Raw genomic sequence first — 16,721 nt, forward strand, 5'->3', positions numbered from 1 at the left:
CATAAAATATTGCCATAGGAACAATATGGAATTAAATGGGCCTAAACGACAATGTGCATTAGCAGGAAATAAAGTGTAGCGTAATAGCGAAACCACTGTGTCACTGTCTGGGGAGAGCCTAGGGGGGTATAGCTAAGCGAACACCTTGTTTTTCACTAGAGCCCCTTATGATGTGGTCGACTTGATCCTAGGTGGATGCCAGGTGCTACTCCAAGTCGGTCCCCGCAGCCGTAGCTGCAGACCCCCAAGGAGACAGGGAAGCAGGAACTGGTTAGCAGGATGTATCCGGCTGGTAGACGGAAGTGAGATCAGGAACAAGCAGGACTGGTACAGGAACATGGAATGGCTACAGGTACGGGTTTGGGTATAGATACAGCAGAAAGGGCAGGATCAGGAGCAGACTGAGCAGACATTATGAGGTAAGCAGGATGGACAGGAACAGATACAGAGAGCACAGGTACAACTAGGAGACAGGATGTAGACTGATAACTGAAACTGCTAAGGCACCTCCCAATAGGGGAGGGTGCCTTAAATACTAGACATCTCCCTGCCATTGGCTGTGGACGATTTTAGCAATGCATGCTGGCCCTTTCAGAGCCTGAGAACTTGTGCGCAGCCTAAGCATGCTTCCAAAAGATCTGCATTTCCTGCGCCGGACTTGGGAGGAAACAGACACAGATGGAGCACATACAGATTAGTAAACATGCAGGTGTCTCTGCAGGGGGCTGGAAGGGGATACGTGCAGGGGCACCAGCACTGCACTATCCTAAGGTGCTCAGGTGATGGAATAGAAGGTGGTTAGGTGATTAACTAATTTCACCTTAGGCTTGGGAAAGAGCACCAGGAGGAAACCCATTCAGGAAATTAGTGAGTTACCAATTGATATAATTAGTGATGAGGTGTCTGTGCACTGCCTGATATAGAGGTATAATAAGGCAGCGAATTGTTTGTTACCTTTAGTGGAAGTCCACAGTTTACAGATCACAAAACCAGTTTTCGGCTCCAAACAAGAGCATTTATCAGGTGGTAATCATATGAATTACCAAATACTAGGCAAAACACTGACACCCGCAAATTCTGATGAGCATTAGGAATCACTTTGAATTTCCAGTACCGTTGAATAATAATCCTTACAGGTAAGGAAATGTCTCAAGATGCCTTTTTTTTTTACCTGAGCCTGAGATCTTGGAATTAGGGATAACAATACAACCTTGGAGGTATTGGTGACCCTTCTTACAGAATATGCATAATATGTTTAGAATTTTACCCCCCCAAAAAAAGTTTATCCCTCAACAACCTCACTAAATATGAATTAAAGATCTCGTCTCCTCCTCACATTTCAACAAACTATCAATACCATTAGGTAAATACACTGCACGTACAATAGTACCTTCTAGTGATGAGCGAGTGTGCCCGTTACTCGAGATTTCCAAGCATACTCAGGTGTTCTCCGAGTATCTTGGGTGTGCTCGTAGATTATGTTTGTGTCACCGCAGCTGCATGATTTGCTGCTGTTAGACAACCTGAACACATGCAGGGATTGCCTGTTTGTTAGGGAATCCTCACTGTTGTGAATTCTGTGGCTGAATTCACTCCTGTGGTCACAAGTGGTACTGCAGCTTCTGAGCTTCCTCCCTCAGGTGTTCTGGTGAGCTCGTTAACTGCTTCATTACTTAACTCCGCCTGATGCTGCTATCCTTGCTCCTTGTCAATGTTTCAGTGTTGGATCTGAGCTTATCCTGATTGTTCCTGTGACCTGCTGCTCTGTATAGCTAAGTGCCTTTTGCTTTTTGTTGCTTTTTTTCTGTCCAGCTTGTCTTTTGTTTTGCTGGAAGCTCTGAGACGCAAAGGGTGTACCGCCGTGCCGTTAGTTCGGCACGGTGGGTTTTTTTTGCCCCCTTTGCGTGGTTTTGCTTTAGGGTTTTTTGTAGACTGCAAAGTTCGCTTTACTGTCCTCGCTCTGTCCTAGAATATCGGGCCCCACTTTGCTGAATCTATTTCATCCCTACGTTTTGTCTTTTCATCTTACTCACAGTCATTATATGTGGGGGGCTGCCTTTTCCTTTGGGGAATTTCTCTGGGGCAAGTCAGGCCTATTTTTCTATCTTCAGGCTAGCTAGTTTCTTAGGCTGTGCCGAGTTGCCTAGGTAGTTGTTAGGCGCAATCCACAGCCGCTTTTAGTTGTGTTTAGGATAGGATCAGGTGTGCAGTCTACAGAGTTTCCACGTCTCAGAGCTCGTTCTTGTATTTTTGGGTATTTGTCAGATCACCGTGTGCGCTCTGATCGCTAAGCACACTGTGTTTCTGGATTGCCTTCATAAACACCTGTCATTAGCAAACATAACACCTCACATGCATTCAGGCTGTCTAGCAGCTGCAAATCATGCAGCTGTGGCAACACAAACATAATCTATGAGCACACCCAAAATACTCAGAGAACACCCGAGCAAGCTTGGAAATCTTGAGTAACGAGCACACTCGCTCATCACTAGTACCGTCTTTAACCATGGAGCTCTGAGAAATACCATGAGCAAGTTTTACTTTTGTAAGTCTGGTCAAACTTAAAGTTTGTGTTTTTCTCCCATTTTCACAAAAATGGGGCCAAACATGCGTTATTCCGTGCTGCATGTTTTTGAAATGGACAGTACACTGACCTATAGAGAAACCATTTACACATCTTTTTTTAATCAGATTTGTGTGCCTGTTATCTTAGACCTCATTTAGACATTAATTTTTCATATACGTGTTTTATCGATGTTTATCAGAAACTGAAGACATACCCATTGTGGAAAGACTGGGGTCAGTGAGTGCTCTCGTCCGCTAGCCCGAGACGGCGTAGACCTGGGCTCATCCCACTGAACGTCCGCTCTCATTTCCTGTGGGCATAATACCACCCAGACAACACAGGGTAAAGGTAAAACAGTGTGGCAATATTTTATTTAACCACCAAATAGACAATAACATGTAGAACAGTGTCAGAAAAATACCCAAGGTGGTGCAAATTACAGAGTCTCACCCTTCCGGGCACTCACAGAGAGGAGGTAATGACAAGCTTAGGAATCTGACAGTCCACTAAGGAATGTGGGCAGGTGATTGGAGGGTCCCAACCTGGCTTCTCCTAACGTTTCCATGGGGCCAGGTGACCGGAGGGTCCCATCCTCACTTTTCTGAACATCTCCATGGTGTGAGGTAACTGGAGGGTCCCAACCTGGCTTCTCCAATAGTTTCCATGGGGCCAGGTGACTGAAGAGTCCCAACCTGGATTCTCTGAAAGTCTCCATGAGTCCAAGTGATGGGAGGGTTCCAATCTGGCTTCCCCAAATGTAACCATGGGGTCAGTGATGGTCAATGGAGCAGATCTGTATTCTTCCAGCTAAGGCTGTGGTCCCTTAAGTTTGCATCCTGTCAAATGTCAAATCTGTGTTCCACTTGATGGTGCCACGGTTCCTTGGCTTATGTTCTGTAGAGACTCTCCTTCATGGAGTCATGGTTTTGTCTGTTGTTCTCTCAAGTCACCCAGGAAACAGAGGCAGGTCCCCTTTTTTAAGGGTTCACAGCCCTTAATCAGGCATTTTCCATAGGAATGGGAAAAGGTAGCAGGAGCTCATCTCGCATTGCTCGAGGTTTCATAGTTTATCCTCCAGTGTTTTCAAGTCAACAAACTGCATGGCCTGGTACAATGGGTAATTAGCATATTAGCAAAATTGATTGTTCAATGACCCTGTGTCCCTGTCTTCCAAGGATAGCACACAATAAGCTGCAGCAAACATCAATTCAACCTACCAGAAGAGTCCACTTTCATATTCATAGGAACAATAATTTATGATTCTTGTAGTATTGTATGCGCTAAAAACGACCAAGTGGAACACTCAATCTTACCTGCCTTATGAACTGTATAGCGTACAATGTGTAATACTACTGATACGCTTGCTGGACAAAAGATGTGGTGTTTCCAAGTTCTTGACCCCTGCTGAACTTGGGAGTGAACAGCTCTGGCAGAATGTGAGCCAGTCACACCGGCTCAAACACCTGTTCAAAAGAGCTACCACCTAGAGGATGTGTGATCTCAAAATAAAGGCTCTCTGTATTTGGAGGAGAAATTCAGTGTTTAGAGTAGGTGGTTGGAGAGTTGTTCAGGAGATTTCTGCTTGGAGTTGGTTTATATGTTGATCCTCATCCTCTCCTATTTAGTTTCCCCTGCCTATCCCTCACCTGTGTTCCACTCTGTTGTTTTGTGAGTATGTTTGTATGATTGTAGTTTTCTTTCATCCCTGTCTGTCTACCCTTGTCTGTGTCTGTTTAGTGTAATCATATACACTTCAGCCCTACATCTCCCTGAGTGGGGGAGGGAACAGATGAGGATTAAGATAGGAGCATAGCAAAGTATAGGACCCTGGTGTATTTATCTTCCAGGGTAATTTGGGGGACAGTTCAAGGGATCCCTAGTTCAAGGGATCAGGTAGGTGCTCACCGTACCTAGGCACTACGTGACAATTGCAATGGTTAGGAGAAGGTTTGCATTTCCTTTTTTTTTTCTTGTTTTTGTACACAAGAAAAACACTGATGAAACGCTGATGGTAAAAATGAACAAACTGACCAAACACTAATGAAAATCAGACCTTTTTTTCTTCATGTATGTGACAAAAAAGTGCTCTTTGAATGAGGCCTTAAAGATGTTGTCCACTACCCTGAGTTAGTTACTGATTTTGCCATAAATGCGTAAGACTAAGTATAAATAGCCCAATATACCTTTTCTGCCAACGTTCATGTTGTTTATGTTTTTTTGCTTTGCTTCCTGTGCTCTGGCACTAACTCTTTTGTTATAGCAATGAGTTGCTCTTCAGAATCTTCAGCTCTCTTCTTACATTTCCCATGATTCCTTGTTCTGGGCTTCAAGCCAGCAGTGAGCACAGACCTATAACTACGCCCTAACCCTTCCCACTCGTCCCGAGAGTCACACATAGCATCAGCCCCATCTCCTGTACAGGACACTGCAGGTAATAGAAGTAATGCACAAAGCACCATTATCCCCTGCTCCCCCTCAGTGACATGGTTGAGATGGATGGATGGGATGGATCAATAGATAGATAAGGAGAAATGAAACAGATATGTAAGGTATTGGCCGAGCCCTTTAAGCTTAGTGCATGTTTAAGTCCGCTTTAGCCATAAGGTGAAACTAAACCCTAAAAAAATTATTGCTTGCAATTACCAGCTGTTCAATACTAAGGAAATCCTGAAAACATGACCTGTTGGTGGCTCTTGAGGACTGGAGTGGGGGAACACTGCATTAAGGCATAAAAGACAATCTGTCAGTAGAATCTGCCTTCATAACTTATTCTAAATGAAGGGGGCGTTTCCAGTGTGAGACATGTAATGACTGACAGTCTGTTCTTGTGATCTACATGTCTTACACTAGTAACTCTCCTTTCATTTAAAACAAGCTGTGGAGGCAGATTCTCAGGGAGATCTATGTCAGCCCATGGATCTTAACAGCTCGTTTTTGTATAAGAAAATGTTTATTTCTTGGAAATAAGAAATTGTGTAACAGATATCAATGTGTCATTTTATTCAACTTCCTGTGATCTTCATGTCTATATAGATATCTCAGGGGGCTTTAGGACATATTTAAAAGACAATATGATCCTATAGTTTATAAGTGTCTATATTGTATTGACTATTTAATTATTACATTTTCATTTTATTTTATGGGAAAATTCACATACATACTGTTCTCTATAAATGGGCATAATTGTATAGCCAAATGAAGATTTTATGTGTATATTTCCTATAACACATATGATTATTAATATATGTAATATGTGAGATGAACATTTTGCTTTTATCTATATTTTTAACGTTGTAATACAAAAAAAATGCATTATTTTGGTAAAAAAACAAAAAAGGAAAAAATGTTCAAAAGTCCTAGAAGTATATAAAGAGAACAAAATCAAACCAATGAGTTGAAAATATTAGAATTTGCCCCAATATCAAGTCTGTGATTGGCAAAAGTATGTGAAACTTTGATTTCAGCATCTAGCAACCGCTGTGCAGCAACAATGAACCGGGCTTGTTTTGCCTTTTAGGATTGTTTAGGCAAGCACACCTGTATGCCGGATGTTCTTATAATATGGACGGACACTTCTCTTTCTGTCTGCGTGACGCCAACCACCGGTAATGAATTATTTACTCTCCTTTACTATTTTAGTATTCTGTGGCTGAATTTCACCTGCACGTCCCCTGATGAAGCTGTGATATGCAGCGATACGCATGGGGTTTGTCTCCTGATACCGGGGCCTATGTTTTCATCCATTTGGATTCCATTATTGCCTTTATGTTTACTGATATTTAGGCTTTGTTCTTACCATGTATGACTGTTTGTTTTTTGGCTTCATTTTGGCCGTGTTTATTGCTTTGCCTTATATTTTATGGGTTTATCTGATACTTATTGTTTTCATATTGGTTCTAGCACTTGGCCATATTTATTACCCGCACAACTATTTTATCACACTTGTCTGCTGTATCACCTTATGGGTTAGTTCACAGGATACATTATTAGTGACATTATTTTTTGAATATTTTAAAAGCTTTTTCACAGATTATTTTTCTATATTTGTTTTTGCACATGTACACATAGCCGGTCTGCACAATATATTCATAATTTTTTAAGTTTTCTTACATATGATAAATATTTACACTTTTGGCCCATTTCTTCACTGTATACAGTGGATGTCGGTGTGTGTGTATATTGATAATTTTAGGCAATTTTAATAATTTTCTATTTGTACAGGTTGTCCAATAAAATTATCAAATTATCATTACTTAAGCTGTGCTCATAGCTATTGTATTGCTTTTCCTTATGGTTGTGGTTTGCTTTGATACATGATGTAGCACCCTGACTTACCATATTGGCTGTGTACCCTATCCATTATTTGCCCTTAAAGGGAACCTGTCACATTCAGAAACAATATTTACCTAGAGATATTGGAATAATCTGCAGGTAAATCATGCTTATATCATCTTACTGTAGCAGCAGGTACAGGGAAAAAATGAAGTTTAATTACCCTTGCAGCCGCTCGCCTCCATTCAGTGAGGTAATGCAGGGATGTATTACACTCAGCCCTCACAATACAATGAGCGCCCAGTAATCACTTATTGGCAAATTGATTGACAGCCAGCTCTGCAGCACCTTTACAGAAGTGCGTATGCACGGCAGACTGTCACTTAAAGCGCAGGGGAGTGATCACAGCATGGTCTCTCGGCTCACTGCACTACTCCTATGACTGGAAGCAAGCAGCTGCGGGGAGAATAAAACTGCATTTTTTCCCTTTTTCCTTTCCAGCTGACTGCTAGACACAAAATTTCTTTGGAGTTGGTGATCACTTGTGTTTCCACTGCATGGAGACAATGTTTGGTCTCAGGATCATGGTGGTGTACCCATGTTTCATCAACTGTAATAATTTGAGAATAGAAGTCTCTTGGATTTTCTCTAAGCATGTCTAAATTGTCTTGGCTAAATTGGTGGCGACATGTATTTGCTTAGGCCTCTCTGACCTTTCCCGGCGCCTGCGCACTGCGATACTTTGTTCTGCCCTCAACAGGGTAGACATAGTACGCCTGTGCCGAAGCCGCAGCGTGAAGACAAGAAGAGGACATCATCGTAAGAAGATGGGAGGCCCCGGACCGCGAAGCCCATCTGATCGGACCGCCCAGGTGAGTATAATCTAACCTCTTTTTCTCATCTTTCAGGATACATTGGGGGCTTATCTACAGCAATACAGAATGCTGTAGATAAGCCCTGATGCCGGTGGGCTTAGCTCATCTTCGATTTTGGGGGTGACAAGTTCCCTTTAAAAGGGGTAAACAATTTTTAGGAACAAAAAAAAAAAATCACATTTTGTTGCTTGTTGTTTTTGTGCAAAAAACGTTGCAATTTTTGGCTTTTTATGTTGGTTTTGCCTCTTTTTAAAAGTGAGTGCTATCAGAGTGTAGTTAGCTATGCAAATAAAGTTCAAGTCAAAATTATGATTTCTGCACTCAACCCTTTAGGCAAGTGGCATATAGGGTCGAAAATCAGCTGTAGACTGACGTTTTCAGAGATGTGCCAAATTTATCGAGTGCAAAGCAGGAAAAGTACGGCTGATTAGGGCCCTCAGACCAAGACAGACACTCATTTTAGATAGAAAAGAAACTTCTTTACTTGGTCATTATCTCTTCACAAAGCTTTTCGGCGGTGAATCTGCCTTCATCAGGTGAACTTTATTGAGTGCAACAGTTTGATAAATTTGACACAAATAACGGCAATATGGAGACAAGCAAAATTGACATCAAACATTCCTCTCATTATAATTCAGCTAGACTGACATGTATGCATAGGGAGAAATCAAGTCAGTCTTGCTGAGCAGGGTGCAGAGAAGCTGGCAATGACCCAACTGCAATTGGTAAGGCTAGCGTTTTGAGGAGCTGCGGAGGGCTGCGGACTTCCGTGAAGCCCCGCCCTCAGCCGCACCTCCGCCTCTACCTTCTGCCTACCTCTGCATGTGGCCTGCATGCAGCCTGCGTACCTATCTTTAACATTAGGTACACAGGTCGTGCGCTGTATGCGGATGCTTCCGCATGCGTCGTTTTGACGATGTGGAGAAAAAAAGAAATTGCAACCAGCTGCGTCTTACGCTGGTCGCCGCATCGTCAAAACGACGCATGTGGAAGCATCCGCATATAGCGGCACGACCTCCGTACCTAATGTTAAAGATAGGTACGCAGGCCGCATGCAGAAGTAGGCGGAGCTGGCGGTGGAGGAGCAGCCGAGGGCGGGGCTTCACGGAGGAAGTCCGCAGCCCTCCGCAGCTCCTCAAAATGCTAGTGGGAAACTAGCCTAATTATGTTTAATCAGGAATTGAAGATGGTGTTTTAGAATTGATCACAACTGTTTGTAATGAGGGAGCAGATCTTGCATTCATGTTGCCTGTGATTCGGGTGGCATGAATTGGGTGACAGGTTCCCCTTAAGATGTGAGATGCCTTTTACGTTTGATGATAATAAATACTTGGATCATCCATTTATGTTGAAAGATCTTTGTCTAAAAGCACAAAGCATAGACAACATTTCAGTGATGCTAGTCTAACAGAAGCTTTGAAAGATCGTGAGAAATTTTGAAGTAAAGCCATGTTCACACATACACAGGGGCAGATTTATTAATGATGTGATGTCTATTACCGAGACAATATAAACTTAAACTAGACCCTAGTCTCAAAGACCCGATACACATTAGACTAATGTCGTCCAAACCCACCAATATCAATGGTATCGACTGATGGTCCAAAATGTATGGGAGCACCGGCTGACTGATGGTCAGGAAAGATGCCTTTCAAAAGGGGGCGCTACTAGGTACTAACCATGCAGAGTGCCAAAACGTTTGCCACATTTTCCTTTTTGTCATTTTTAAAATGTAAAAGTTTAAAAAATATATTTTTTTGCTTAAAGCTCAAAGGAAATGTGTCATATTTGACTTTAGGCCTTTTAGAAATCATTTAATCTTCAACTTGCTTAATTATTCACAATAACAGTAACTTTGACCAGGGGTGCTCAAACTTTTACATGCTACTGTATATGGTGCATCACTCATTTCAGTTACAACAGGTGATTTTTACCTCTCACAGCGACATCGTCAATTTTAGTCTACACAGCAAAGTCTGCCTTATCAAAGAGGAATAATGTTTGGACATTTTTTTTATTTAAAAAAAAAAACATGAAAAGTCTGTCATTGTTATTAAATGGGCTGTTAGTTACTAGCAGTTACTGTCATCTGTTTCTATGACCAGTTCACTTTGGATGTTTATGTTCATGTTAAACAGCTTGAAAGGGGTTGGCTACAGTCCTAGGAGACCTCAGTATTAAGCTTGAGCGAAACGGGTCGGCCACTTTCAGAAGTCGCCGACTTTTGGCAAAGTCGGGTTTCATGAAACCCGACCCCTGTGTGGGGTCGGCCATCTTCTGAATCTGGGATCGGAATTCCGATACCGATTCCCGATATGTTTAAGATATCGGGAATCGGTATCGGAATTCAGATTTAAGGCTGCCGGAAAGAAGCAGGGCGCGTCCGAGGGTGAGTATATACCTAATAGGAATATACTCAACCTCGGACGCGCCCTGCTTCTTTCCGGCAGCCTTCCTTCCTAAGAATCAGCGCTTGCAGGACCTTGCGTGACGTCACGGTGACGTCGCGGCTTGTGATTGGTCGCGCGAGCGGTCACATGGGCGGCCGCGCGACCAATCACAAGCCGCGACGTCACCGCAAAGTCCTGCAAAGCTGATTCGAAGGAAGGAAGGTTCCCGGTTAGTACCAGGGCGCGTCAGAGGGTGAGTATAGCGATATTTTTTATTTTTATTCTTTATTTTACACTTAAATATGGATCGCATGGCCTGAAGGAGAGTTTCCTCTCCTTCAGACCCTGGGAACCATTGGAATCCCAATGCACTGCATTGGGTTTCGAGTTTCGGTCGACCCCGACCCCGACTTTTTTATAGGATCGGCCGATTTCACTCGACCCGACTTTTGAAAAAGTCGGGTTTCGTGAAACCCGACCCGATCCTATAAAAGTAAAAAAGTCGCTCAACCCTACTCAGTATGTTACACACATTTATTTAGGGCGACTGAGGGCTTTTCAGCACTGCAGTACATGATGAATGCATCTGCTGCAAACTTAATTTTTTTGATAAATTTGTTGAACTTGGTGATTTTGAACTACAAAAGGTTCCATCATCTTTCAGTGTGACCATTAATTTCACCAGTATATCGCAATATAATCTTAAAGGCAACCTGTCACCAGGTTTTACCAATATAAACTATAGCCACCACCGTTAATGCCTCTTTTACCGTAGTCTAGTAAGATATATATAAGTTCCCACCCCCTCAGCATAGCCAAAAAAATACTGTACATTTTATAATCCCCCCATATGGCATGGTCTGGTCCAATGCGTGTCGCTGGTCTTGCCTCAGCATCTTCTCTGTCACTGAGAACACCATCCTCCTGCTTGCTTCATGTGGATGAGGTGTCCTACATCATCCACACAGTGTCCCCCAATCATGCTCCAGCGCAGGCGTGCTTCGCTCTGCCTTGCTGAGGTCAGAGTAAAGTACTCCAATGCACGTGCGCCGATAGGGGCCGTAGAACACCAATGGCCCGGAAGTAAAGCTGGCGCATGCGCATTTCGGTGCCTTGCTCTGTCCTCAGCAGGGCATAGCAAACTACGCCTGGGCAGCAACGTAATTGGCGGGCACTGTGTGGATGACGCATGTTATGCAGGAAGCAGGAGGATAGCAATTGCAATGAGAGAGAAGATGCCGAAGCAAGACCTGTGACCAGTCTGTGCCTATAGGGGGATTATGAAAGGTAATTTTTGGGATCAGCAGAGGGAGTTGGGGATTTATAAACACCTTGCTATGCTACTGTAAAAGAGATATTAAAGGGGTTGTCCACTGTTAGGACAACCCCTTATCAGTCTGAATCTTTGCCCCCGGTAAAATAAAAACACCTACACTCACCTCCCCTGCCAGCATTGTACCAACGATGTCAGCACTCACGTTCCTGAGGCTCCTGTGAGGTTGTTATGTCACGTGAGCCCTGCGCTGGTGTCACTGTCCCCGGTTTTGGACGTAAAATTAACCAAAAGGGGGTGAGCAACCAGTTGTAGCTTTCACTTCCTGTTGATCCCAGGGAAAGCGAGTGCCGACACTGAGGGAATAGCGTTGGCATAGGAATTAAATATAGGTGTTTTTATTTTAATGGGGACAAATATTCAGATAAAGGAGTGTTTGTCCTAGTAGTGGATAGGCCCTTTAAATGTGGTGCTCGTAGTTTATATTGGGAAAACCTGATGACAGGTTAGCTTAAATCACAAAAATATAACTCCTACATCTCCATATTAAACTACCATATCAGCTTATATTGCTTTGTTCACAGCTCTGTAGCCTGAATAGTACTAGTCAGTAATCACACATAGCATTTATGTATGCAAAATGATTGATTGAAGAGCGCTGATAGACATTTATACCACGTGCCCACATCTGGAGTGGAATTTATAGTGTCCCATAGCAATATATAGCACTAGATGGTGGCCGGATTCTAACGCATCGGGTATTCTAGAATATGTATGTAGTTTATTTATGAAGATTTCAGAATAATGCAATTAATACACAGGATTCGGCCGGCCAGGCACGACCAATTAGCGAAGCATGGTTCAAATCCCACACCAATTCGCGGCCGGACTGCGTCTGTGGCCGATTGTTTGGGGCCAGCCGGGCGCGACCAATCAGTGAAGCCAGGGCCAGCTGCAGGTTTTTGAGGGCCCCGGGCGAAAGAGTCTCACAGCCCACGTAGCATATAACACAGCCCACGTTGTATATAGCACATCCACATAGTATATAGCACAGCCACATAGTATATAGCACAGCCACGTAGTATATTGCACAGCCACGTAGTATATTGCACAGCCACGTAGTATATAGCACAGCCACGTAGTATATAGCACAGCCCACACAGTATATAACACAGCCCACACAGTATATAACACAACCCACGCAGTATATAGCACAGGCCACGCAGTATATGACACAGCCCATATAGTATATAACACAGCCACGTAGTATATAGCACAGCCATGTAGTATATTGCACAGCCACATTGCATATAGCACAGCCCACACAGTATATAACACAGCCCATGCAGTATATAACACAGCCCATGTAGTATATAACACAGACCACCCAGTATATAGCACAGCCCACGTAGTATATAACACAGCCACGTAGTATACTGCACAGCCACAGAGTATATAGCACAAAGACGTAGTATATAACACAGTCCACACAGTATATAACACAGCCCACGTAGTATATAGCACATCAACATAGTATATAGAAATGTGGGCACCATATCCCTATTAAAAAAAGAATTAAAATAAAAAATAGTTATATACTCACCCTCCGTCGGCCCCCCGGGTCCAGCCGAGGCATTTACTGATGCTTCTCGCGACGCTCCGTTCCCAGTAATGCCTTGCGGCAATAACCCGTGATGATGTAGTGGTCTCGTGACACCGCTACGTCATCTGGGGTCATTGCCGCAATGCATTCTTGGGACCGGAGCGTCGCGAGGAGCGGGAAAGGCTGTCGCGGATGCCGGAAGATGAGAATATAATGATTTTTTTTTTTAATTATCATTTTTAACATTAAAAGTTGATCACACTTATAGGGTTAATAGCAGCGTTAACGGACTGCGTTACACCATGTTATGCCGCGGCGTAACACAGTCTGTTTAACGGACTGCTAAAACACGATGTGGGTGTGACTGGAGGGGAGTTTGGAGGGGGCACTGACTGGAGGGGAGAAGGGAGGAGCCAATTCGCGGCCAGACGGTGCCTTCGCCCAGCCGGCCGCGACCAATCAGCGATGCGGGATTTCCGTTACAGACTGACAAACAGACAAACAGATGGAAGTGGACCTTAGACAATTATATAGATAGATTGTAATTATAATTGCCTACACGATAGGTTAAAACTGCCTTGATTGAAGAGCTTCCACAAGATCAAATCCACATAATTTTTAAAGCATAATAGTACTACTGTATTAAAAACCACAATAAATATATTGTTAAAGCAACTCTGTAGACGTTTCTCTTTTTTGTGTTTAATGCTGCAGCATGACTATTGTGTGTGAACACAGACTAACAGTTCCCAGAATTTTGCCACTCACCGACATGTGATATTGGATCATTTTCTAAATAAAAATAATGGCAAAGTCCAATATTTATGACTCATTTGCTTGATTTGATTCTCTTAATCTACTTTTAGGACTTGTGTGAAAATTTGTCTAATTAAGGTCAAATATATGCAGATATTTCGAAAATTCTAAAGGGTTTACAAACTTTCAAGTACCGGTGTAAGTAGTGGTCTACTCGACATCTTTGAATTGAGACTCTCAGCACACAATAACCGTTCAAAACAAGTACAGGCAATTAATGCACCCTTAGGGTGGCCAAACATTTAATTGCACGTTCCTACCCACTTGTTTTCCATCTATCGCCGCCTTTATAAAGTAGGTGGGAAGATGCACTTAAATGTTTGGCCACCCTAAGGGTTTACCGAGCACCTGTACTTGGTTTGAACAGTCATCCTGTGCTGACAGCATTCCTTCACAATGTGAAGGTACATGTCAGAGTACCGAATGTCTTCACACACCCAGGATACTTACATCACCTAAGTAACTGTATCTTCCTTTAAGGATTAGCCGGTAAAGTCTTGTTCTGTTCTCATCTTCAAAGGGCATGCATCCACTTAATAAAAAATAAGTCATGACTCCAAGAGCCCACATGTCCACTGCATTACTATAAGGTTTTTTCAGAATAATCTCTGGTGCAATGTATTCAGGAGTCCCACATATGGTCCTCATTGACCAGTCTCCGCCTTTGTTACCAGCGTTTGCCAAGCCAAAGTCAGTAACTACTATCTTTGAGTCAGCCCCAGGATGGTAATACAGAAGATTTTCTGGTTTGAGATCTCTGTGTGTTATACCAAGTCTATGGAGGTAGTTTATGCTATCTAAAACCATGTGAAGCACCTTGGTTGCATCTCGTTCAGTGAATGATCCTTTAGCGATAATTCTGTCGAGGAGATCTCCACCCGTGGCTAGTTCCATCACCATGTACACTCGGTCATGAGTCTCAAACACTTCAATAAGCTGGATGATGTTATGATGGCTGACTCTCCTGAGGATGTTAAGCTCTGATTCACAGACTTCCTTGCCTTCTTTAGCTCTTGTTTCAATCATTTTGATGGCAAATGGTTGGCGAGTAGCTCTGTGTTCAACTCTTATCACTCTGCTAAAACTTCCCCTTCCAATAAGAGCCTTGATATCATATCTAAAAGAAAAAATGTATTCAGAACAATTATTGCCCAATAGAAATATTATCTCATGCATAAAATGACAACTGTGAACCTAAATAATTATTCTTGTTTAAAGCCCCATTCCAGCGTTTTCTTTTGTTTTACTGCTCCAGTGGCGCCACGAATCTAATTTTACCTGCCCTAGTCTCAGACTTACCAGCCTCTCTTTCTTCTATCGGCGCAGCTTTGGTCCAGTGTTTGTTTGGATATCTGTGAGTCACAGCTCAATGTAAAGGTACCGTCACATTAAGCGACTCTGCAGTGATATAGACAACGATGTCGATCGTTGCAGCGTCGCTGTTTCGTCGTTGTGTGATCGCTGGAGAGCTGTCTGTGTGACAGCTCTCCAGCGACCAACGATGCCGAAGTCCCCTGGTAACCAGGGTAAACATCGGGTTACTAAGCGCAGGGCTGCGCTTAGTAACACGATGTTTACCCTGGTTACCATTGTAAATGGAAAAAAAAAAGCACTACATACTTACATTCCGGTGTCTGTCGTGCCCCCCGCCTTCAGCTTCCCTGCACTGTGTCAGCGCCGGCCAGCCGTAAAGCAGAGCACAGCGGTGACGTCACCTCTCTGCTTTACGGCCGGCGCTTACACAGTGCAGGGAAGCTGAAGGTGGGGGACACGACAGACACCGGAATGTAAGTATGTAGTGTTTGTTTTTTTTACATTTACAATGGTAACCAGGGTAAATATCAGGTTACTAAGCGCGGCCCTGCGCTTAGTAACCCGATGTGTACCCTGGTTACAAGTGAAGAAATCGCTGAATCGGCGTCACACACGCCGATTCAGCGATGTCAGTGGGTGATCCAGCAACAAAATAAAGTTCTGGCCTTCTAGCTCCGACCAGCGATCTCACAGCGGGATCCTGATCGCTGCTGCGTGTCAAACACAACGATATCGCTATCCAGGACGCTGCAACGTCACGGATCGCTATCGTTATCGTTGTAAAGTCGCTCAGTGTGAAGGTACCTTAAGTCTATGAGAGCTGGAACAAGGCGAGAACGAGGTCCTCATAGACTTACATTGAGACCTTGGGACCGTTACCTCTGATTAACGGTCAGTCAGAAAAAAAGTAGATACTGATGAGTCGGGCTAAAACCTCTGGAATTGCTTAACCCCCACAAACCAGAAAACAAACAAAAAGCAAACTTAATAGACTTAAAAATGTGCAGATAATGAATTGGGTGCAAACAAAGAAGAGGCAAAATACACAAAACTAGACCAAAAAACAGGTGCAAAGGTAATAATGAAAAGGGGCCATAGCTTTGACAAAATGCTGATTGAAGAGAAACCATTCACTAGAAAAGACTGGATGAGTAGTTGCAGAACTGGAGAATTGGGGCAATTCCTGCATATACTCAGCTAAAAGCAGTGGGAAATAAGGGCAGCAAGACCTTGCATTTACTCTGATTTTTGGTATAATTACTTACAGATACACTTTATTGTAAGAACTTCATTCCATATTTTAAATGTAATACTACTTTAATCAACCTGCAGGAAAACTTTATTTGCAAAGCTGTCTGTGAAAAGAGAGTGGTAGAAAGCATTATTCCTATGAACAGTGATTAGTTGCGATTGCACATGCTCACTACTGCTCCAATCAGACATGGGCATTTGGCATCTCCATTCTCAACATCAGTGGGGATTCCATTGGTTGAACCCCCTGCAATAAAATCCCATGGATAGATTATATACGTTGCTTGTGAGAAAACTACTTTGATGGTTGAAAACAAAGATAAAACAGCAATTAAAATCCCTGAGCAGGAGGCTGGAGGGG

At 43.1% G+C, this 16,721-nt stretch overlaps 1 protein-coding gene across 1 annotated transcript in view; it reads right to left on the reverse strand.

The window, feature by feature from the left end:
* Nucleotides 1-16,721, reverse strand: part of LOC138642938 (serine/threonine-protein kinase H1-like) — a 39,806-nt gene that overhangs the window by 10,166 nt on the left and 12,919 nt on the right. Inside the window, exon 2 of the mRNA XM_069731568.1 lies at nt 14,246-14,912. Within this exon, the coding sequence (XP_069587669.1) occupies nt 14,246-14,912 (667 nt within the window). The remainder of the gene's footprint in view (nt 1-14,245; nt 14,913-16,721) is intronic.

This window comes from Ranitomeya imitator, chromosome 6 (assembly GCF_032444005.1).
Source record: "Ranitomeya imitator isolate aRanImi1 chromosome 6, aRanImi1.pri, whole genome shotgun sequence".
NCBI lineage: Eukaryota > Metazoa > Chordata > Amphibia > Anura > Dendrobatidae > Ranitomeya > Ranitomeya imitator.